Source organism: Pecten maximus, chromosome 14 (assembly GCF_902652985.1).
Source record: "Pecten maximus chromosome 14, xPecMax1.1, whole genome shotgun sequence".
In the NCBI taxonomy this organism is placed as follows: domain Eukaryota; kingdom Metazoa; phylum Mollusca; class Bivalvia; order Pectinida; family Pectinidae; genus Pecten; species Pecten maximus.
This window is the reverse complement of record NC_047028.1, coordinates 33,102,048-33,128,099: the sequence shown is the minus strand read 5'-3', so window position 1 is coordinate 33,128,099 and position 26,052 is coordinate 33,102,048. Positions and strand designations below refer to the sequence as shown.

Genomic DNA, 26,052 nt, shown 5'->3' with positions numbered 1-26,052 from the left:
TCAATAATTTCCAATACTGTTTCGGATCAGAAGAGACGTAATTTTTAAAAAGACTATCTAGGTTTTCATAAAAGGATTCCCGAGCGTTATGTTTTCATGTTGTTCACTCTATTTCGTGCACGCTTAAAATTTACAATATCAGTCAAACGGCCGTTTACTCCAGCTTTCTTGTGTAATCTATCACGTATTCTAATCATTTTCCTTAACTCTGACGTCATCCACGGTTTATCTTGGGTCTGATATTAACGGTTTTGGTGGGGATACATTTCCTTGCCATAATTAGAAAATGTTTGGTAAAATTTGTGCAACCTTCATTTGCATTTATCGACTGTAATAATAATTCATCCCACGGAAAGGCATCAATCAATCTATTTAATTCACTAAAATCCGCTTGTTTATAACACCATATTTCGCGCTTATAAGAAGAGGATAAGTTGTTATTTATATGAACGTATACCAAGCAAGCTTCATGATCACTAATATTTCTATCTATAGGTAAAAATGTTGATTCCATACGTTTAATTGGTTCTGACAAAAGAATTGGGTCAAGAAGACTAGCTCTCGTATTGCCGATTCTAGTGGGGGTATGAATAACATACCTTAAACCATAGGTTGCCATTAAATCTAAAACTGCATGTCGGTTGATTGTAAGCATCTACATTTATATCACCTACAATAATGATATTTGGGCACGAGTCTATTGCTGATTAAGATTAAGATAGCGCACAGGTATATTTGTACATGTATAGTAAGGCGCACGTATACAATGTACGTGTGTAATAGGAGTGGGAAAATGCACGGCCAGCCGGGGTTCGAACCCGGGACCTCCGAACACTAGCCGGATGTTCTACCGATTGAGCTACCTGCATGGTCGCCGATGATCGACCCGGTCCAGTTCCGCTACACTCTTCCCTCCCCCTTTTTTTAAGTCTTCGACCCCGAAGACTTCACAACTCACAACCCAGGTTCGGGTATCCCCTTGTCAAGTATTCACCTCACTTGAAACAAGGTTTGGTCACAGGCACCAAATGTAATAGGAGTGGAAAAATGCACGGCCAGACCGGGGTTCGAAATCGGGACCTCCGAACACTAGCCGGATGCTCTACCGATTGAGCTACCTGGTCGCCGACGATCGACCCGGTCCAGTTCCGCTACACGTGTACAGGTAAAGGAGCCTTAACAGCCATGTCACTACAAAAACTTGATTTCAGTAATTGTACCTGCTCAGCATTGTCTCTCTTGTTAGAGATGCTCGGAAAAAAGTTTATCATGTTCATGGGATTTCAAAACAGGACGCATTTGATTTTAAAAAAATACGCTAGTCATTTTCGGAATTTTGTACATGATATATCCGGGAACAAAGCACGTTGGGGAAGTATTTGTCAAATCAAAATTTGCAACCATTCACCTCATTCCATTGTTTTCAAACAAAGCCTTGACAACACTGTTTTTATAGAGTTGAAATTGTTGAGAAGACAAAGGGGTGAAAAGTCAGATATTCAAACTCAAAACCTCGAGTATTATGACAACAATCTCATTCCAATCAGAGTGACCAATTACAATGATTTTAAAAGCTTGTGTAAAGCAGGTGTAATTCAACACCACTATCACAGAGTCCATGATGAACTAACACATGACAACAATGAAGCTTTAAATTCAGACAACAATAGCTCATACTCATAATCACCGTCATTCTGGAAGTTTGACAAAGATTTGGAATAATTGTGTATCTATCTATATAATGTTTTATAAGTCTCCCGAGTCTCTTTGTGTTGGTTTATATACACATGCAGTGTTTGGATATTTCCTTTGTAACAAAACTAATTAGATAAATGTTCAGAAAACATTTGAATGAATGGGTCACATCGCGTAGATCCTTCGTCAATTGTTCGTTCATTATCAAAGTGATCAGCTATTTAACAATCCGGAGAAAATCAATGACCAACAGATAACTTTAACTTAGAACACAGGCATTTATAAACAGTTAAGATGATCATTTTGTGAAGTTTAACAAAACACTAGTTTCGGGAGGGCCAATACGTGTGACACTCATACAAAGTATAACCTCACCATGACTTCACGATTGATCAACTTCTACAAGGACAGCTGTTGTCCTGTCTGGTAGTATATCAAATCCATATCGTAAGGGGAATAAATTCAATAGTGACGGGTTTAAGTATAATTCAGTGTATATTAGATCTAATGATGACCCGTAGAAGGTCATCTCAGCATGTTAATTCTACAGAAACAACATGCTGGTGACTGTAATGTTATTCCTACAAACATGTTGGTGACGGTAATGCTATTTCCGCAAAAACAGCATGTTGATGACGGTAATGTTATTTCAACAGAAACAACATGTTGGAAACGGTAATGTTATTCATACAAACAGCATGTTGGTGACGGTAATGTTGTTTCAACAGAAACAACATGTTGGTGACGGTAATGTTATTTCAACAGAAACAACATGTTGGTGACGGTAATGTTATTTCAACAGAAACAACATGTTGGTGACGGTAATGTTATTCCTACAAACAGCATGTTGGTGACGGTAATGTGATTTCAACAGAAACAACATGTTGGTGACGGTAATGTTATTCCTACAAACAGCATGTTGGTGACGGTAATGTGATTTCAACAGAAACAACATGTTAGTAACGGTAATGTTATTCCTACAAACAGCATGTTGGTGACGGTAATGTGATTTCAACAGTAACAACATGTTGGTGACGGTAATGTTATTCCTACAAACAGCATGTTGGTGACGGTGATGTTATTCCTACAAACAGCATGTTGGTGACGGTAATGTTGTTTCAACAGAAACAACATGTTGGTGACGGTAATGTTGTTTCAACAGAAACAACATGTTGGTGACGGTAATGTTGTTTCAACAGAAACAACATGTTGGTGACGGTAATGTTATTCCTACAAACAGCATGTTGGTGACGGTAATGTTGTTTCAACAGAAACAACATGTTGGTGACGGTAATGTTGTTTCAACAGAAACAACATGTTGGTAACGGTAATGCTATTCCTACAAACAGCATGTTGGTGATGGTAATGTTGTTTCAACAGAAACAACATGTTGGTGACGGTAATGTTATTCCTACAAACAGCATGTTGGTGAGGGTAATGTTGTTTCAACAGAAACAACATGTTGGTGACGGTAATGTTATTCCTACAAACAGCATGTTGGTGACGGTAATGTGATTTCAACAGAAACAACTTGTTGGTGACGGTAATGTTATTCCTACAAACAGCATATTCGTGACGGTAATGTTGTTTCAACAGAAACAACATGTTGGTGACGGTAATGTTGTTTCAACAGAAACAACATGTTGGTGACGGTAATGTTATTCCTACAAACAGCATGTTGGTGACGGTAATGTTATTTCTACAAACAGCATGTTGGTGACGGTAATGTGATTTCAACAGAAACAACATGTTGGTAACGGTAATGTTATTTCCGCAAAAACAACATGTTGGTGACGGTAATGTTATGTTAAGGGAAAAAAGGAATGATCCTCCGCCATCTTGTATATTGTACATGAGTATGGATTGTATATTATGCAATTGTATAGCCTACCCTACCTATCTACCCATGCTGTATATGCTATATTTGTAAATAAAAAAACCTTGAACCTTTATCGACTCGTTCGTAACCTCAGCAGACAGCATGACAAGTATTATCCAATCAAACAACAGAAAGAGATATGAGTCATTCACGTGACCAGGTAGATAAGGTAACGGGTATACGTGTGCACTGCACAACAGACGGGACATTTCATCAGACAAGACGCTAGCTGAGACATTTACGACAAATTACGCCCGCCAGTTAACCTACCAAGACAGTTATCAAACGTCTGACAAAACAGGTAAGATTCAACATTTCGTTCACCTGTATAATAAGGTCGATAGTTACAATGTATATGTATTACAACTGTATTAATATGAATATAAATCAGGTATGATACTGTATTTCAAACTACCGATATGCAGGAAGGACCGATTGAAAAAAATATAGAATGCGTTGTACAAGTTACATTTTAAAAATGCATTTTCTCTATCAGTTTGCGGTTTTCGAATCCAAAATTGTCATAATACAATAATAAAAGATACACAAGCGTATCGAAAAGTTTTAATTACAAATCAATTTGTCTCTTCACTTTCGTTAAAACCCATTACAGTTATACCACAGTCTAAAGAGAACGATTCTCATTGCCATTTTACTTCACTAGACCGAGAAATGGATTTAAAAGAGTCTGAATTATGTTTACATATTCAGAGATGCGAAGGAGAATACCGGGTACCTAGCATGCTTTTAAAGTATAATCAAATGCCAAATTAAGAGTGACTTGGATATCAACTTTCACAAACATATACACTTTCATGTTTGAGACCGGAACTTTTATGGCAGGTATAAATTTAGGTAACACCTACTGGTCAAAGGGGCATAACTCTTTCTTTGCTGTCGTCTGCTAGTCAACATGATGGCTGACACGGACAGACGATCAGACATATATTCTACCTAAAACGGCCCGAAAGGCAGGATTTCAGTGGTGGTAAAGTATAAGGTTGTCCGAAGGGTTCTTATTTCATGCGACGTTTGTAAAACTGAAAAAATGAATCCAGATAAATTGTCGCGAGCTAGTTTATTCATAACAAAATGAAACACAGAATGTCGATTGATGAACGTAAGTGGACTGTTGGTTGGTAATGTGCCAAGTCTCTTTACTTTACACGTAATGACCCAGAACTACCTGACTGGGTACATATACTGTTGTATACGTGTTTATTACACGTAGGACAAAGAACTACCTGATAAGGTACAATATACTTTTGTGTATGTGTGTATTATCTGTAACGACCCTGGACTACCTAACAGGGAACATATAATACACACAAACACAAAAGTATATTGTACCTTATCAGGTAATTCTTTGTCATTACGTGTAATACACGCGTGTGGACTGATCCTGGGCGACTAGGTAGCTCAGTGGTAGAGTGTCCGTCTAGAGTTCGAAGAGTCCTGGGTTCGAGCACCAGTCTGGCTGCTACATTTTCTCCTCTCCTGTTACACACATAGACAACAGCATATTGTATCCTAATTTCCTATACTACGAAATCCGATTTCGAGCAGAATTTAAGATACATGCTTTCATGTTGTATGATTTGTCCTGCGATTTTCGCTATAATATGTACATTTTTACCCGACTTGGCCCGAAGGACCGCGGCGTCCGTCGTCCGTCAACAATTTATTCGAACAGCTAATGCTTCATAACCACTGATGAGAATTTTATAATGAAGGTACTGACCACAAGGGGCATCAAAAGTTTAAAGATAATTGCAATCATGATCCACCTTAGGGACTTGGATTATTTAAGCACAATCATGTTGGAATTTCAGATTTTATATTTGAAACCATTGAGATCCCAACCTCAAAGCCATACTATAGCATTGTTGAACATCAACAAATGAAGCTATTAACGAACTGAACATAACACTATTTTGACGTTTGGTAAAATTCAACCAGGTGAGCGATATAGGCGCGCCGGGCCTCTTGTTTAACTGTTAGAACCATATGTTACACATTTTCGTGCGTGCGGTACTTAACTACTTTAACCATAAATGTGCATCACATTTTGTGCTCGCAAAGTACGAAAATCTATAAAGCTACTTCAACTGTAATGATACTGGACGTATTCAACTACTGAACAGGTCCTCTATAGTTGTGACCTACCGTATCAAACTACTCCATTTGGGCCAAGCTGACAATCAAGCCGAAGCACTAATGCTTCAGAATTCTGCGAAACGAAGGATTTTTTTCATTAAAGTCTTCTGCGTTACACGTCCGCATAATATATAGCATTATTGAAAAAGTTCAAGTGTACCACGATACACGTCCGTACAGTACATATTTAACAGTTAAAGTGTACCACGATACACCTCAGTAGAGTACATATTAAACAGTAAAAGTGTACTACGATACACGTCCATACAGTATATATTTAACAGTTAAAGTGTACCACGATACACGTCCGTACAGTATATATTTAACAGTTAAAATGTACCACGATAAACGTTCTTACAGTACGTATTTAACAGTTAAAGTGTACTACGATACACGTCCGTACAGTACACATTTAACAGTTAAAGTGTGCTACGATAAACGTCCGTATTTTAAGTATGAAGCAGTTAAAATGTAACACGATACCCGTCCATACAATATATACTTAACAGGTAAAGTGTACCATGATACACGTTCATACAGTACATTATTTAACAGTTAAAGTGTACCACGATACACGTCCGTACGGTACATATTTAACAGTTGAAGTGTACCACGATACACGTCCATACAGTACATACTTAACAGTTCATGTGCACCACGATTCACGTCCGTACAGTACAATTTAACAGTTAAAGGGTACCACGATACATGTCCGTACTGTACATATTTAACAGTTAAAATGTACCACGATACACGTCCGTACTGTACATATTTAACAGTTAAAGTGTACCACGATACACGTCCGTACAGTACATATTTAACAGTTAAAGTGTACCACGATACACGTCCGTACTGTACATATTAACAATTAAATTGTACCACGACAACGTCCGTACAGTACATATTAACAGTACATGTGTACCACGATACACATCCGTACAGTACATATTTAACAGTTTAAGTGTACCACGATACACGTCCGTACAGTACATATTAACAGTTAAAGTGTACCACGATACACGTACATAAATACATATTTAACAGTACATGTGTACAACGATACACGTCCGTACAGTTCATATTTAACAGTTAAAGTGTACCAAGATACGTCCGTACAGTACATATTTAACAGTTAGAGTAGCACGATACACCTCTGTAGGTACATATTTTACTTTTCTTTTTCCAAACAAACTCGGTTTGATATGTTGTATTGATTGAATATAGCCTCACATCAATCACATTTTATTCTTTCTTCACAGCGAGCACGCTAAGTGTTGACTTGAGCCTGAAACTACTCCCTCAGTTTCGTCGTGAGAAGACAACCATATTGGACTAACCGGTGAGTACAAAATTATGAAGAACTAAGTGTCCTCTGAATTTTTAATTTACTTCGAACCTTATGGCTATTGGTCCGACCGTATCCACATCTATTAGTCAGTTGTTATAAAACAATTATAAATATGAGCAAAAATGCTACCTCTATATTAAGGTTCATTGTCCCGATACACTTTTATATCTGCCAAGGTCAACTGGATTGCTCTTAACAAATGAATATTCCACTAGTATTTTCCATTTTGTTAGCCAAGTAAATATCGAGGTTGAATATCTTGCTCCGTTGCGATTGTTTTTGAAGTCAAAACATCAAACATCAGCATTGATGACTCTGGTTTGATACATTTCCCAGTGACTATAGAAAGGGGATCTTACATCAGTAACTATGTGATACAGAATGTATCAAACGAGTTTCATAAATGTAATGATTTTATAAACTTTATAAATTCCATACAACATAACCGCTAGTGTAAGATTCAGTTTATTTCACACTTCACACTAGTGTTATTACACACACCACAATGGTGTTATTACATACATCACACTGGTGTTATTACACACACCACAATGGTGTTATTACACACATCACACTGTTGGTTGGTATTAAACACACGCCACATTGATGTTATTACACATATCACACTGGTGTCATTACACACAGCGCACTGGTGCTATTACACACACCACACATGGTGTTATTACACACATCACACTGGTGTTATTACACACATCACACTGGTGTTATTACACACATCACACTGGTGTTATTACACACATCACACTGGTGTTATTACACACATCACACTGGTGTTATTACATACATCACACTGGTGTTATTACACACATCACACTGGTGTTATTACACACATCACACTGGTGTTATTACACACATCACACTGGTGTTATTACACACATCACACTGGTGTTATTACACACATCACACTGGTGTTATTACACACATCACACTGGTGTTATTACACACATCACACTGGTGTTATTACACACATCACACTGGTGTTATTACACACATCACACTGGTGTTATTACACACATCACACTGGTGTTATTACACACATCACACTGGTGTTATTACACACATCACACTGGTGTTATTACACACATCACACTGGTGTTATTACACAACATCACACTGGTGTTATTACACACATCACACTGGTGTTATTAACACACATCTCACTGGTGTTATAACATACATCACACTGGTGTTATAACACACATCACACTGGTGTATTATACACATCACACTGGTGTCATTACACACATCACACTGGTTTTATTACACACATCACACTGGTGTTATTACACACATCACACTGGTATTATAACACACATCAAACTGATGTTATTACAAACGTCACACTGTTAATACACACATCACACTGGTGTTATAACACACATCAAACTCATGTTATTACACACATCAAACTGATGTTATTACACACATCAAACTGATATTATTACACACATCACACTGGTTTTATTACACACATCACACAGGTGTCATTACACATATCACATTGGTGTTATTACATACATCACACTGGTGTTATTACACACATCACACGGATGTTATAACACACATCACACTGGTATTATAACACACATCAAACTGATGTTATTACAAACGTCACACTGTTAATACACACATCACACTGGTGTTATAACACACATCAAACTCATGTTATTACACACATCACACTGGTTTTATTACACACATCACACTGGTGTCATTACACATATCACATTGGTGTTATTACATACATCACACTGGTGTTATTACACACATCACACTGGTGCCATTACACATATTACACTGGAGTCATAACACATATCACACTGGTGTTATTACAAAAATCATACTGATTTTGTTACACACATCACACAGGTGTTATGACATTCATCACACTGGTGTTATTTCACATGTCACACTGGTGTTATTACAAACGTCACACTGGTGTTATTTCACACTTCACACTAGTGTTCTTACACACACCACAATTGTGTTATAACACACATCACACTGGTGTTATTACACACATCACACTGGTGTTATTACACACATCACACTGGTATTATTACATACATCACACTGGTGTTATTACACACAACACACTGGTGTTATTACATCTCACTGGTGTTATTACACACATCAAACTGATGTTATTACACACATCAAACTGATGTTATTACACACATCACATTGGTGTTATTACATACATCACACTGGTGTTATTACACACATCAAACTGGTGTTATAACACACATCTCACTGGTGTTATAACATACATCACACTGGTGTTATAACACACATCACACTGGTGTATTATACACATCACACTGGTGTTATTACACACATCAAACTGATGTTATTACACACATCACACTGGTTTTATGACACACATCAAACTGATGTTATTACAAACGTCACACTGTTAATACACACATCACACTGGTGTTATAACACACATCAAACTGATGTTATTACACACATCAAACTCGTGTTATTACACACATCACACTAGAGTCATAACACATATCACACTGGTGTTATTACAAAAATCATACTGATTTTGTTACACACATCACACAGGTGTTATGACATTCATCACACTGGTGTTATTTCACATGTCACACTGGTGTTATCACATACATCGCACTGGTGTTATTACATACATCACACTGGTGTCATTACACACATCGCACTGGTGTTATTACACAAATCACACTGGTGTTATTACATACATCTCACTAGTGTTATCATACACATCACGCTGGTGTTATTATACACATCACACTGGTGTTATAACACACAACACACTGGTGTTATTACACAAGTCACACAGGTGCTGTTACACACGTAACACTGTTGTTATTACACATATAATGGTGTTTTTACACACATCGCACTGGTGTTATTACACACATCTCACTAGTGTTATTATACATACCACTGGTGTTATCACACACGTCACACTGGTGTTATTACAAACGTCACACTGGTGTTTTTTACAAACGTCACACTGGTGTTATTACAAACGTCACACTGGTGTTATTACAAACGTCACACTGGTGTTATTACACATATCACATTGGTGTCATTACACACAGCGCACTGGTGCTATTACACACATCACACTGGTGTTATTACATACATTACACAGGTGTTATAACATACATCAAACTGGTGTTATCATATAAATCACACTGGTGTTATTATACCCATCACCATGGTGTTACTACACACATCACACTGGTGTTATAACATACATCAAACTGGTGTTATTCCACACATCACACTGGTGTTATAACACACATCTCACTGGTGTTATAACATACATCACACTGGTGTTATTACACACATCATACTGGTGTTATTGCATACATCACACTAGTGTTATCATATAAATCACACTACTGTTATTATACCCATCACCATGGTGTTATTACACACATCACACAAGTGTTATGACATTCATCACACTGGTGTTATTACACACATCACACTGGTGTTATAACACACATCTCACTGGTGGTATAACACACATCTCACTGGTGTTATTACAAACTACCAACGTCACACTGGTGTTATTACACACATCACACTGCTGTTATAACACACATCTCACTGGTGTTATAACACACATCACACTGGTGTTATTACACACGTCACACTGGTGTTATTACAAACTACAAACGTCACCTTGGTGTTATTACATACGTCACACTGGTGTTATTACACATATCACACAGGTGTTGTTACACACGAAACACTGGTGTTATTACACACGTCACACAGGTGTTATTACAAACGTCACACTGGTGTTATTATACACATCACACTGATTTTGTTACACACATCACACTGGTGTTATTACACATATCATACTGGTGTTATTTCACACGTCACACTGGTGTTCTTACACACGTCACACTGGTGTTATTACACACATCACACTGGTGTTATTATACACATCAGGCTGATATTATTACATACATTGCACTGTAGTTATTACACACATCACACTGGTGTTATTACACACATCACACTGGTGTTATTTCATACGTCACACTGGTGTTATTACACATACTGCACATGTGTTATTACGCACATCGCATTGTGTTATTGCACACATCGTACTGGTATTATCACACACATCGCATTGATGTTACAACACATGTCTCACTGGTGTTATTACACACATCACACTGTTGTTATTACACACATCACACTGGTGTTATTATACATACCACTGGTGAAATAACACACGTCACACTGGTGTTATTACACACATCACACTGGTATTATTTCATACATCACACTGGTGTTATTGCATATATCACACTAGTGTTATCATATAAATCACACTGGTGTTATTACACACATCACACTGGTGTTATTACACACAATACATTTGTGTTATCATATAAATCACACTGGTATTATTACACACATCACACTGGTGTTATTACACACAACACACTGGTGTTATAACACTTGCCTCACTGGTGTTATTACACACTTCACACTGATGTTATCACACAGCACACTGGTGTTATCATATAAATCACACTGGTGTTATTACACACATCACACTGGTATTATTACACACATCACACTGCTATTATTACATCAATCACACTGGTGTTATAACACATGTCTCACTGGTGTTATTACACACATCACTCTGGTGTTATTATACACAACACGCTGGTGTTATTACACACATCACACTGGTGTTATTACACACACATCACACTGGTGTTATTACACACGACACACTGGTGTTATTACATCAATCACACTGGTGTTATCATATAAATCACGCTGGTGTTATTACACACATCACACTGGTGTTATTACACACAACACACTGGTGTTATTACATAAATCACACTGGTGTTATTACACACACATCACACTGGTGTTATTACACACAACACACTGGTGTTATTACATAAATCACACTGGTGTTATTACACACATCGCTCTGGTGTTATTCCACACATCACACTGGTGTTATTCCACACATCACACTGGTGTTATTACATCAATCACACTGGTGTTATTACACACACATCACACTGGTGTTATTACATAAATCACACTGGTGTTATCCCACACATCACACTGGTGTTATTCCACACATCACACTGGTGTTATTACATAAATCACACTGGTGTTATTACACACATCACACTGGTATTATTACACACATCACACTGCTGTTATTACACACATCACACTGGTGTTATTACACACATCACACTGGTGTTATTACACACGTCACACTGGTGTTATTACACACATCACACTGGTATTATTTCATACATCACACTGGTGTTATTGCATATATCACACTAGTGTTATCATATAAATCACACTGGTATTATTACACACATCACACTGGTGTTATTACACCCAACACACTGGTGTTATCACATAAATCACACTGGTGTTATAACACATGTCTCACTGGTGTTATTACACACTTCACACTGGTGTTATTACACACATCACACTGGTATTATTACACACATCACGCTGCTGTTTTTACATAAATCACACTGGTGTTATAACACATGTCTCACTGGTGTTATTACACACTTCACTCTGGTGTTATAAAACACATGACACTGGTGTCATTACACACATTATCCTGGTGTTATTACACACATCAAACTGGTGTTATCATATAAATCACACTGGTGTTATCACACACATCATACTTGTGTTATTACACACAACACGCTGGTGTTATTACACACATCACACTGGTGTTATTACACACATAACACTGGTGTTATTACACACATCACACTGGTGTTATTACACACATCACACTGGTATTATTACACACATCACACTGCTATTATTACATCAATCAAACTGGTGTTATAACACATGTCTCACTGGTGTTATTACACACATCACTCTGGTGTTATTATGCACAACACGCTGGTGTTATTACACACATCACACTGGTGTTATTACACACACATCACACTGGTGTTATTACACACAACACACTGGTGTTATTACATAAATCACACTGGTGTTATCATATAAATCACGCTGGTGTTATTACACACATCACACTGGTGTTATTACACACAACACACTGGTGTTATTACATAAATCACACTGGTGTTATTACACACACATCACACTGGTGTTATTACACACAACACACTGGTGTTATTACATAAATCACACTGGTGTTATTACACACATCGCACTGGTGTTATTCCACACATCACACTGGTGTTATTCCACACATCACACTGGTGTTATTACATAAATCACACTGGTGTTATTACACACATTATACTGGTGTTATTACACATATCACACTGGTGTTATTACACACATTGCACGGGTGTTATTACACACATCACACTGGTGTTATTACATAAATCACACTGGTGTTATCCCACACATCACACTGGTGTTATTCCACACATCACACTGGTGTTATTACATAAATCACACTGGTGTTATTACACACATCACACTGGTATTATTACACACATCACACTGCTGTTATTACACATGTCTCACTGGTGTTATTACACACAGTACACTGGTATTATTACACACATCACACTGCTATTATTACATAAATCACACTGGTGTTATAACACATGTCTCACTGGTGTTATTACACACATCACTCTGGTGTTATAAAACACATCACACTGGTGGCATTACACACATTATCCTGGTGTTATTACACACATCAAACTGGTGTTATCACACAGCACACTGGTGTTATCATATAAATCACACTGGTGTTATCCCACACATCATACTTGTGTTATTACACACAACACGCTGGTGTTATTACACACATCACACTGGTGTTATTACACACACATCACACTGGTGTTATTACACACATCACACTGGTGTTATTACACACATCACACTGGTGTCATTACACACATCACACTGGTGTTATTACAAACATCACACTGGTGTTATTACACACATCACACTGGTATTATTACACACATCACACTGCTATTATTACATCAATCACACTGGTGTTATAACACATGTCTCACTGGTGTTATTACACACATCACTCTGGTGTTATTATACACAACACGCTGGTGTTATTACACACATCACACTGGTGTTATTACACACACATCACACTGGTGTTATTACACACAACACACTGGTGTTATTACATGAATCACACTGGTGTTATCATATAAATCACGCTGGTGTTATTACACACATCACACTGGTGTTATTACACACAACACACTGGTGTTATTACATAAATCACACTGGTGTTATTACACACACATCACACTGGTGTTATTACACACAACACACTGGTGTTATTACATAAATTACACTGGTGTTATTACACACATCGCACTGGTGTTATTCCACACATCACACTGGTGTTATTCCACACATCACACTGGTGTTATTACATAAATCACACTGGTGTTATTACACACACACACACATCACACTGGTGTTATTACATAAATCACACTGGTGTTATCCCACACATCACACTGGTGTTATTCCACACATCACACTGGTGTTATTACATAAATCACACTGGTGTTATTACACACATCACACTGGTATTATTACACACATCACACTGCTGTTATTACACACATCACACTGGTGTTATTACACATGTCTCACTGGTGTTATTACACACAGCACCCTGGTATTATTACACACATCACACTGCTATTATTACATAAATCACACTGGTGTTATAACACATGTCTCACTGGTGTTATTACACACATCACTCTGGTGTTATAAAACACATCACACTGGTGGCATTACACACATTATCCTGGTGTTATTACACACATCAAACTGGTGTTATCACACAGCACACTGGTGTTATCATATAAATCACACTGGTGTTATCATATAAATCACACTGGTGTTATCCCACACATCATACTTGTGTTATTACACACAACACGCTGGTGTTATTACACACATCACACTGGTGTTATTACACACACATCACACTGGTGTTATTACACACATCACACTGGTGTTATTACACACATCACACTGGTGTCATTACACACATCACACTGGTGTTATTACAAACATCACACTGATTTTGTTACACACATCACACTGGTGTTATTACACACATATCATACTGGTGTTATTTCACACGTCACACTGGTGTTATTACACACGTCACACTGGTGTTATTACACACGTCACACTGGTGTTATTACACACATCACACTGGTGTTATTATACACATCAGGCTGATATTATTACATACATCGCACTGTAGTTATTACACACATCACACTGGTGTTATTACACACATCACACTGGTGTTATCACACACATCACACTGGTGTTATGACACACGTCACACTAGTATTATTACACATATCACACTGGTGTTATTACAAACATCACACTGATTTTGTTACACACATCACACTGGTGTTATTACACATACCACTGGTGAAATAACACACGTCACACTGGTGTTATTACACACATCACACTGGTATTATTTCATACATCACACTGGTGTTATTGCATATATCACACTAGTGTTATCATATAAATCACACTGGTATTATTACACACATCACACTGGTGTTATTACACACAACACACTGGTGTTATCAGATAAATCACACTGGTGTTATAACACATGTCTCACTGGTGTTATTACACACTTCACACTGGTGTTATTACACACATCACACTGGTATTATTACACACATCACACTGCTGTTTTTACATAAATCACACTGGTGTTATAACACATGTCTCACTGGTGTTATTACACACATCACTCTGGTGTTATAAAACACATCACACTGGTGTCATTACACACATCACACTGGTGTTATTACACACATCGCACTGGTGTTATTACACACATCGCACTGGTGTTATTACACATAACACTGATGTTATTACACATATCACACAGCTGTTATTACATACATCACACTGGTGTTATAACACACGTCACACTGGTGTTATTACACACATTATCCTGGTGTTATTACACACATCAAACTGGTGTTATCATATAAATCACACTGGTGTTATCACACACATCATACTTGTGTTATTACACGCAACACGCTGGTGTTTTCACACACGTCACACTGGTGCTATTGCATATATCACTCTGATGTTATTACACATAACACTGATGTTATTACACACATCACACTGCTGTTATTACTTACATCACACTGGTGTTATTACACATAACACTGATGTTATTACACATATCACACTGCTGGTATTACATACATCAAACTTATAACACATGTCTCACTGGTGTTATTACACACATCACACTTGTGTTATAACACACAACACATTGGTGTTATTACACACATCACACTGGTGTTATTACATACATCACTCTGATGTTATTACATACATCACACTGATGTTATTACACATAACACTGATGTTATTACACACATCACACTGCTGTTATTACATACATCACACTGGTGTTATTACACATAACACTGATGTTATTACACATATCACACTGGTGTTATTACACACATCACACTGGTGTTATTATAAATACCACTGGTGATATAACACACGTCACACTGGTGTTATCACACACGCCACACTGGTGTTATTACACACAGCACACTGGTATTATTTCATACAACACACTGGTGTTATTGCATATATCACTCTGATGATATTACACACATCAAACTTGTGTTATTACACACATCACACTGGTGTTATTATACATACCACTGGTGATATAACACACGTCACACTGGTGTTATTACACACAGCACACTGGTATTATTTCATACATCACACTGGTGTTATTGCATATATCACTCTGATGTTATTACACATAACACTGATGTTATTACACACATCACACTGCTGTTATTACATACATCACACTTCTGTTATTACACATATCACACTGGTGTTATTACACACATCACACTGCTGTTATTACATACATCACTCTGTTGTTATTACACACATCACACTGGTGTTATTGCATATATCACACTAGTGTTATCATATAAATCACACTGGTGTTATTACACACAACACATTGGTGTTATTATACACATCACACTGGTGTTATTACACACATCACACTTGTGTTATTACACACAACACACTGGTGTTATTACACACATCACACTGGTGTTATTACACACAACACACTGGTGTTATTACACACATCACACTGGTGTTATTACACACAACACACTGGTGTTATTACACACATCACACTGTTATTATTATATGCATCACATTGATGTTATTACATACATCACACTGGTGTTATTACACACATAACACTGATGCTATTACACACATCACACTGCTGTTATTACATAAATCACACTGGTGTTATAACACACATCACACTGGTGTTATTACACACATCAGGCTGGTGTTATTACACACATCACTCTGGTGTTATTACACACATCACACTGGTGTTATAACACACATCACACTGGTGTCATTACACACATCACCCTGTGTTATTACACACTTCAAACTTGTGTTATCACACATCACACTGGTCTTATTACACACATCAGGCTGATGTTATTACATACATCGCACTGCAGTTATTACACACATCACACTTGTGTTATTTCACTCGTCACACTGGTGTTATTACACATACTGCACATGTGTTATTACACACATCGCACTGGTATTATCACACACATCACATTGATGTTATTACACACATCACACTGTTGGTACTAAACACACCACACTTATTACACACATCGCACTGGTGTTATTACATACATTACACTGATGTTGTTACATCACACTGGTGCTATTATACACTTTTCACTGGTGTTATTACACACATCATCACACTGATGTTATAATACACGTCACATTGGTGTTATAACACACATACTGGTGTAATTACACATATCACATTGGTGTTACTACACAGATCACACTGGTGTTATTACACACATAACACTGGTGTTATTACACACATCAACCTGGTGTTATCACACACATCACACTGGTGTTATTACATACATCACACTAGTGTTATAACACATGTCTCACTGGTGTTATTACACACATCACACTGGTGTCATTTCACACATCACACTGGTGTTATTACACACATCAACCTGGTGTTATCACACACATCACACTGGTGTTATTACACACATCAGGCTGGTGTTATTACACACAACACACTGGTGTTATTACACACATCACACTGGTGTTATTACACACAACACACTGGTGTTATTACACACATCACACTGTTATTATTATATGCATCACATTGATGTTATTACATACATCACACTGGTGTTATTACACACATAACACTGATGCTATTACACACATCACACTGCTGTTATTACATAAATCACACTGGTGTTATAACACACATCACACTGGTGTTATTACACACATCAGGCTGGTGTTATTACACACATCACTCTGGTGTTATTACACACACATCACACTGGTGTTATAACACACATCACACTGGTGTCATTACACACATCACCCTGTGTTATTACACACTTCAAACTTGTGTTATCACACATCACACTGGTCTTATTACACACATCAGGCTGATGTTATTACATACATCGCACTGCAGTTATTACACACATCACACTTGTGTTATTTCACTCGTCACACTGGTGTTATTACACATACTGCACATGTGTTATTACACACATCGCACTGGTATTATCACACACATCACATTGATGTTATTACACACATCACACTGTTGGTACTAAACACACCACACTTATTACACACATCGCACTGGTGTTATTACATACATTACACTGATGTTGTTACATCACACTGGTGCTATTATACACTTTTCACTGGTGTTATTACACACATCATCACACTGATGTTATAATACACGTCACATTGGTGTTATAACACACATACTGGTGTAATTACACATATCACATTGGTGTTACTACACAGATCACACTGGTGTTATTACACACATAACACTGGTGTTATTACACACATCAACCTGGTGTTATCACACACATCACACTGGTGTTATTACATACATCACACTAGTGTTATAACACATGTCTCACTGGTGTTATTACACACATCACACTGGTGTCATTTCACACATCACACTGGTGTTATTACACACATCAACCTGGTGTTATCACACACATCACACTGGTGTTATTACACACATCAGGCTGGTGTTATTACACACATCGCGATGGTGTTATTACACACATCACACTAGTGTTATTGCACATGTCACACTGGTGTTATTGCACAAATCGCACTGGTGTTATTACACACATGACAACGTTGGTATTAAACACACCACATTTTTAGCTCACCTGCCCGAAAGGCAAGTGAGCTTATGCCATGGTGCGGCGTCCGTCGTCCGTCCGTCCGTTCGTCCGTTCGTCCGTCCGTCCGGCGTCAGCTTTTCATTTAAACAACTTCTTCTCAATAACCAAAAGGCCTAGGGACTTGATATTGGACCTGTAGCATGCTGGGGTAAAGGGTTACCAAGGTTGTTCAAATAAATGACCTTGACCTTCGTTCAAGGTCACATGGATTAAAAAAGTTATAATCTTCAAACGACTTCTGCTCAATAACCAAGAGGCCCAGGGACTTGATATTAGGCCTGTAGCATGCTTGGGGGAAGAAGCTCTATCATGTTTGTTCAAATAAATGACCTTGACTTTCATTCAAGGTCACATGGGTCAAATAGGCTATAAACTTCAAACGACTTCTTGATAACTAAGAGGCCCAGGGACCTGATATTGGGCCTGTGGCACGCTGGGGTGAAGGGCTACAAAGTGTGTTCAAATAAATGACCTTGACCTTCATTCAAGGTCACATGGATCAAAAAGGCTATAATCTTCAAACAACTTCTTCTCAATAACCAAGAGGTCCAGGAACTTGATATTAGGCCTGTGGTGTGCTGGGGTGAAGGGCTACAAAGTTTGTTCAAATAAATGACATTGGCCTTCATTCAAGGTCACATTGGTCAAATAGGCTATAATCTTCAAACGACTTCTTCTCAATAACCAAGATGCCAAAGGACTTGATATTGGGCCTGTAGCATGCTGGGTTGAAGGGCTACCTAGTTTGTTCAAATGAATGACCTTGACCTTCATGCAATGTCACATAGGTCAAAACGTCTCTAATCTTCAAACCACTTCTTCTCAATACCCAAGATGTCCAGGGACTTGATATTGGGTCTGTAGCATGCTGGGGTGAAGGGCTACCAAGTTTGTTCAAATAAATGACATTGACCTTCATTCAAAGTCACATGGGTCAAATATAGGCTAAAATCTTTAAGCACATTCTCAAACACCAAGAGGCTCAGGTACTTGAGGTTGGGCCTGTCTGTAGCATGCTGGGTTGTAGGGCTACCAAGTTTGTTCAACTGAATGACATTGACCTACATTCAAGGTCATAGGGTTAAAATATTCTTAAATCTTGCCATAGCCAAGAGTCATCAAGACCTGATATTAGGCCAATAGTGTGCTGGAATGAAGGACTAGAATATCTATTGACATGAATAAATTTAGCTTACTCTGATATTTGAATAAATTGTTTTTTCGGCATAGTATCTGTAGAAATGACCTCAATCAAGTGCAAATTTGCTGTAGAGCCAGGTGATGATACATGCCCATTGGGCCTCTTGTTTACACACACCGCACGTGTGTTATTTCATACATTACACTGATGTTGTCGCATCACACTGGTGTTATAACACATGTCTCACTGGTGTTATTACACACGTCTCACTGGTGTTATTACACAAGTCACACTGGTGTTATTACACACGTCTCACTGGTGTTATTACACATATCAAACTGGTGTCATTGCACACATCGCGCTGGTGTTATTACACACGTCACACAGGTGTTGTTACACACGTCACACTGGTGTTATTACACACACCACACTGGTGTTATTAGACACACCACATTGTTGTTATTACACTGGGGTTATTATACCCATTACACTGGTATTATAACACACATCACACTGGTGTTATTACACACATCACATGGTGTTATTACACACATCACACTGATATTATTACACACATCATACAGGTATTATTACACAAAGTTCTTTCTGATTCATGGCAGTATGTGCCAGTTATATATGTGATGTATTTATGCCAAATAAATATGTTAATTGTGCATACTTTTTAATCCGCCAGGCACTACCTCCCTGTCTCTCAAACGACTCAATTCTTCAACGAAGAGCTGGGGAACAGAGCACATCAAATATCTAACGGACTTGAACCAGTCGGTGAGTATACAGTACCTTTTTTATTTTTTATTTTATCTTTTTTAATCACTTTTTCAGACTCAAGGTCTCATTTCATCCAACTATCCTTGTGTATACACTTTGATAGGTTTAAAAAAGTACTGGGTTTATCATCCCGTTAACAGTTATAGGGGTCATTTTAGAAACGATTTGTCTCTTTAGTAGTTGGTGACTACCTCACTGAGCACCGTACGGGGAACTCATATTCAGATCACTTATGATAAAATGTCTTGACTGTACGACAAGAGGCTCTCTTGTCTCAGTTTTCTAAGTGTTTAGAAGTTTTCTCTTCTGATATTTCTGCACAAGCAGTATTATCTGTAAGTATTTTCCTTGTGATACGGGTTATCCTAGAAAATAGACAATATTTTATTCAGTATGTATTGTGAAGGTGTGAACCATCGTATTTTGGAGTGTGGGTGAGGTCAATTTACATAAATGGCACAAAAGAATTGTGAAATGCCACATTATTTGGCATTATATATTGATAGAAATGTATTTCATAACATCGACTTCAAGTAATATGAATGGATACTTGTCCGGGATGTTTGAAAAAACAAAAGCAGGAAAAAGCTGGACTTTAACTGTTTTCGTCAAAAAACATATACAACGGGTACTTTAGGCCTATATCGGTTTAAATCAAGACGGTGTTAATATCTTAACTACGTCTGACTTACTTCCGAACTGACCATATATTTCCCGCCAAAAGTGTGTGTGTGAACTATCTGATGACGTATTGTGATTTTTTAGAATCCATTATTTAACTGTACATATAACAAGGTAGATGTGTGTTACTTATTGCGTCATTTCTTTGTTATACAGATACACAGATACACAAGAGGATCCAGAGTGTCGCCGAACTCCATCTTGTCACGTTATATTACTAATAGTCATGGCTTCAAAACTCGGCCGCTCAATTATCAAAGCCCAGCGTCCTATTAGACCCAAAGGACAAGTAAAGTGTGAAGTCCACAAACAAAATGAAGTCGTACTTTTATGTCAGGACTGTAAAATGTTAATCTGTACAAAATGTTCTATCACTCTCCACAAACATCATATTGATAGTTTTCTGGAGATATCTGACATCAAAACACGACACAATCAAATACTCCAGGACTTTGTCAATGAGACAGAAAATGTAAATATTCCAAAACTTAACCAAGAAATAATTTCATCTCGAACAAAAAAGAGTTCATGTAAACCTAGGTACGATAAACTTCGCAAAAACATCATTGACAATACTAAAAAATGTAAGTTAGAGTTAGACAAAATCACTGAGGATTATATCGCACTTTGTGACAAGATGGAGGTGGCGGCCATGGACCTAATACAGACCCACATCACAGACCTGGAGAGTAGACTGAAAACTTTGAGGGACCTCTCATCAGAGTATAAACAGACTCTCCAGACAGGAACCAGTGTACTCGTGTACGACTCGGTATCAGAAATCCGGGAAATGGATCCAGACATCCCACCGACACCTAACATAGACATGGCACAGTTTACTCTGGGTGTGGACAGACTAAGTCACCTAAAACAGGCCATTGGTAACCTAAAGCTTACTACTGACCATCTCCAGGCAGGATCGGCAACTAGTGGTCACTCCGACCAACGTCCAGTAGTCCGACCAAAACAGTCTACAGAGGCTGGTCAAGCGTCCACTGGAGAAGTCCGGTACAAACTTCGTGACCGTCCAACCGTCATGTCCCAGTTCTCATACCGGGATGGCATCACGTCGATCTGTCCTACATCTGATGGACGTGCGTGGCTGTGTTACTGGAACACCAACACAGTAAAGCTCGTCAACAACCAAGGTCAGGTCATACAGACGATACAACACAGCAGTGACATCATAGACATCAGTCTGGACCCCACCACAGGTCGTCTGTGGTTCTGTTGTAGGGGTGATAAAACTATCTGTGAAGTATCTACATCACATAAACCAGTCACAAGATTCACTACAGAGGATTACCCAGTCCGTCTGTGTGTGACCAGGGAGGGTCGGGTAGTGGTGGGTACATGGGATTATAGACAGAGGTACAAGGTGGGGGTGTATACAGTGGACGGTCAGGTGTTACATACAGCCATTGTGGAGAGGGGAGTAGAGTCAATATCACAATGTGGTGTTACAGGTAATATAGCTGTAGTAGTGGGTTATAAACGTATCATTGTGTACAACTCAACACTCCAGCTCCTGGTCCACTACCAGGGGGAGGGGATACAGGCCCAGGGGGAGGGGATACAGGTAGGGGGGTCGGTCACACCAGACAAGTTTGATCCTCGTACAGTTGTATATGACAGTAAGGGTAATATTGTTATTGCTGACCAGACAAGGAACACAATAGAACTGATAAGTGGAGCAGGGAAGTACATAAAAATACTTCACACAAACAAAGGAGTACAGGGACCAGTAGGTATACAGAAGGGTGATGTGTTGTGGTCATACTTAGAGTTAGATACAGGAGGGCGGGGACTCAAACTCCTCAAGTATTATAGTGACTGAGTGACTCAACCTTGAGTGAGGATACAAACAGTTTATATCAGTGGACTTAAACAACATTAACTTTACATTGTTATATCATCATACATTTATCATAATATGTAAAAGGCATGTAATCAATTTATTGTTAAATGTACTGTAAATATGATTGTGTAAACATGTCGCTGTGATACCTGTTTCTCAACATAAATAATGTTATTTACCGTTAAATGTACTGTCTATATGATTTTATAAACATGTCCCTGTGATACATTTTAACAACTGTTTTACAACATTTAGAATGTGTTTACCGTTAAATGTACTGTAAATATAATTTAAACAACATTAACTTTATATTGTTATATCATCAATCATCATACATATATCATAATGTATGTACACATTATATTAGACATGTAATATGTGTTTACCGTTAAATGTACTGTAATTTTTTTCAATACACACAGACCGCGGGATTGTAACCACGTCACTGTGATACATTTCAACTTCTGTTATGACATCTGAAATCAACATCCCTGCATCTGTTTTATGTGTATAACCTGACTCCCCCTACCTCTTCAAGTGGCTCGTTCCATTCGAATTTAATTGATCCAGAGAAATAGTTTGTTTTTGAAGTGAATATACACAGGTCACGTGACGTCATCAGTAGTATCACCAGTTCCACTCTATGTAACGTGTAGTGTCTTTACGGTTTATATGTAATAAATATTTCTTGAATCTATAACGATTAGTTATTTTATGTTATTTCAGTTAATGTACAGAAAACTCAGCGAGAGTTGACAGTATATGATGTATATGAAATACAGGAATTCGGTTGCCTGAATGGACAGTTTTTTAGATACAGAAATTCGGTAGACCTGAGTTGACAGTATATGAGATACAGAAATTCAGTAGACGGAGTTGACAATATATGAGATACAGGAATTCGGAAGCCTGAGTTCACAGTATATGAGATACAGGAATTCGGTAGCCGAGTTGACAGTATATGAGATACAGGAATTCGGTAGCCCGAGTTGACAGTATGGGATACAGGAATTGGGAAAACCTGAGTTGACAGTATATGAGATACAGGAATTCGGTAGCCCGAGTTGACAGTATATGAGATACAGGAATTCGGTAGCCGAGTTGACAGTATATGAGATACAGGAATTCGGTAGCCCTGAGTTGACAGTATATGAGATACAGGAATTCGGTAGCCCGAGTTGACAGTATATGAGATACAGGAATTCGGTAGCCTGAGTTGACAGTATATGAGATACAGGAATTCGGTAGCCCGAGTTGACAGTATATGAGATACAGGAATTCGGTAGCCGAGTTGACAGTATATGAGATACAGGAATTCGGTAGCCTGAGTTGACAGTATATGAGATACAGGAATTCGGTAGCCTGAGTTGACAGTATATGAGATACAGGAATTCGGTAGCCCGAGTTGACAGTATATGAGATACAGGAATTCGGTAGCCGAGTTGACAGTATATGAGATACAGGAATTCGGTAGCCCGAGTTGACAGTATATGAGATACAGGAATTCGGTAGCCTGAGTTGACAGTATATGAGATACAGGAATTCGGTAGCCCGAGTTGACAGTATATGAGATACAGGAATTCGGTAGCCCGAGTTGACAGTATATGAGATACAGGAATTCGGTAGCCTGAGTTGACAGTATATGAGATACAGGAATTCGGTAGCCCGAGTTGACAGTATATGAGATACAGGAATTCGGTAGCCTGAGTTGACAGTATATGAGATACAGGAATTCGGTAGCCTGAGTTGACAGTATATGAGATACAGGAATTCGGTAGCCCGAGTTGACAGTATATGAGATACAGGAATTCGGTAGCCTGAGTTGACAGTATATGAGATACAGGAATTCGGTAGCCTGAGTTGACAGTATATGAGATACAGGAATTCGGTAGCCCGAGTTGACAGTATATGAGATACAGGAATTCGGTAGCCTGAGTTGACAGTATATGAGATACAGGAATTCGGTAGCCTGAGTTGACAGTATATGAGATACAGGAATTCGGTAGCCTGAGTTGACAGTATATAAGATACAGGAATTCGGTACCCGAGTTGACATTATGAGATACAGGAATTCGGTAGCCCGAGTTGACAGTATATGAGATA

The 26,052-nt window shown here is 38.1% G+C and overlaps 1 protein-coding gene across 2 annotated transcripts; it reads left to right on the top strand.

Moving 5' to 3' along the window:
• Positions 1 to 3,764: 3,764 nt before the first annotated feature.
• LOC117341643 lies at positions 3,765 to 24,649 on the top strand. Of its 2 annotated transcripts, XM_033903500.1 has the most exons (4): positions 3,766 to 3,875; positions 6,991 to 7,070; positions 21,316 to 21,407; positions 22,248 to 24,649. In XM_033903500.1, exon 4 carries the CDS (start codon positions 22,318 to 22,320, stop codon positions 23,926 to 23,928), a length of 1,611 nt encoding a protein of 536 aa, XP_033759391.1. In that variant the 5' UTR covers positions 3,766 to 3,875; positions 6,991 to 7,070; positions 21,316 to 21,407; positions 22,248 to 22,317; the 3' UTR covers positions 23,929 to 24,649. The 2 variants fall into 2 exon arrangements, with proteins under 2 accessions (XP_033759392.1, XP_033759391.1); XM_033903501.1 differs by lacking the exon at positions 21,316 to 21,407 and having other exon boundaries at positions 3,765 to 3,875.
• Positions 24,650 to 26,052: the final 1,403 nt, after the last annotated feature.

What these genes read in the sequence shown, in the direction of transcription:
- LOC117341643 (XM_033903501.1), top strand. Translation starts at nt 22,318, where the DNA reads ATGGCTTCAAAACTCGGCCGCTCAATTATCAAAGCCCAGCGTCCTATT.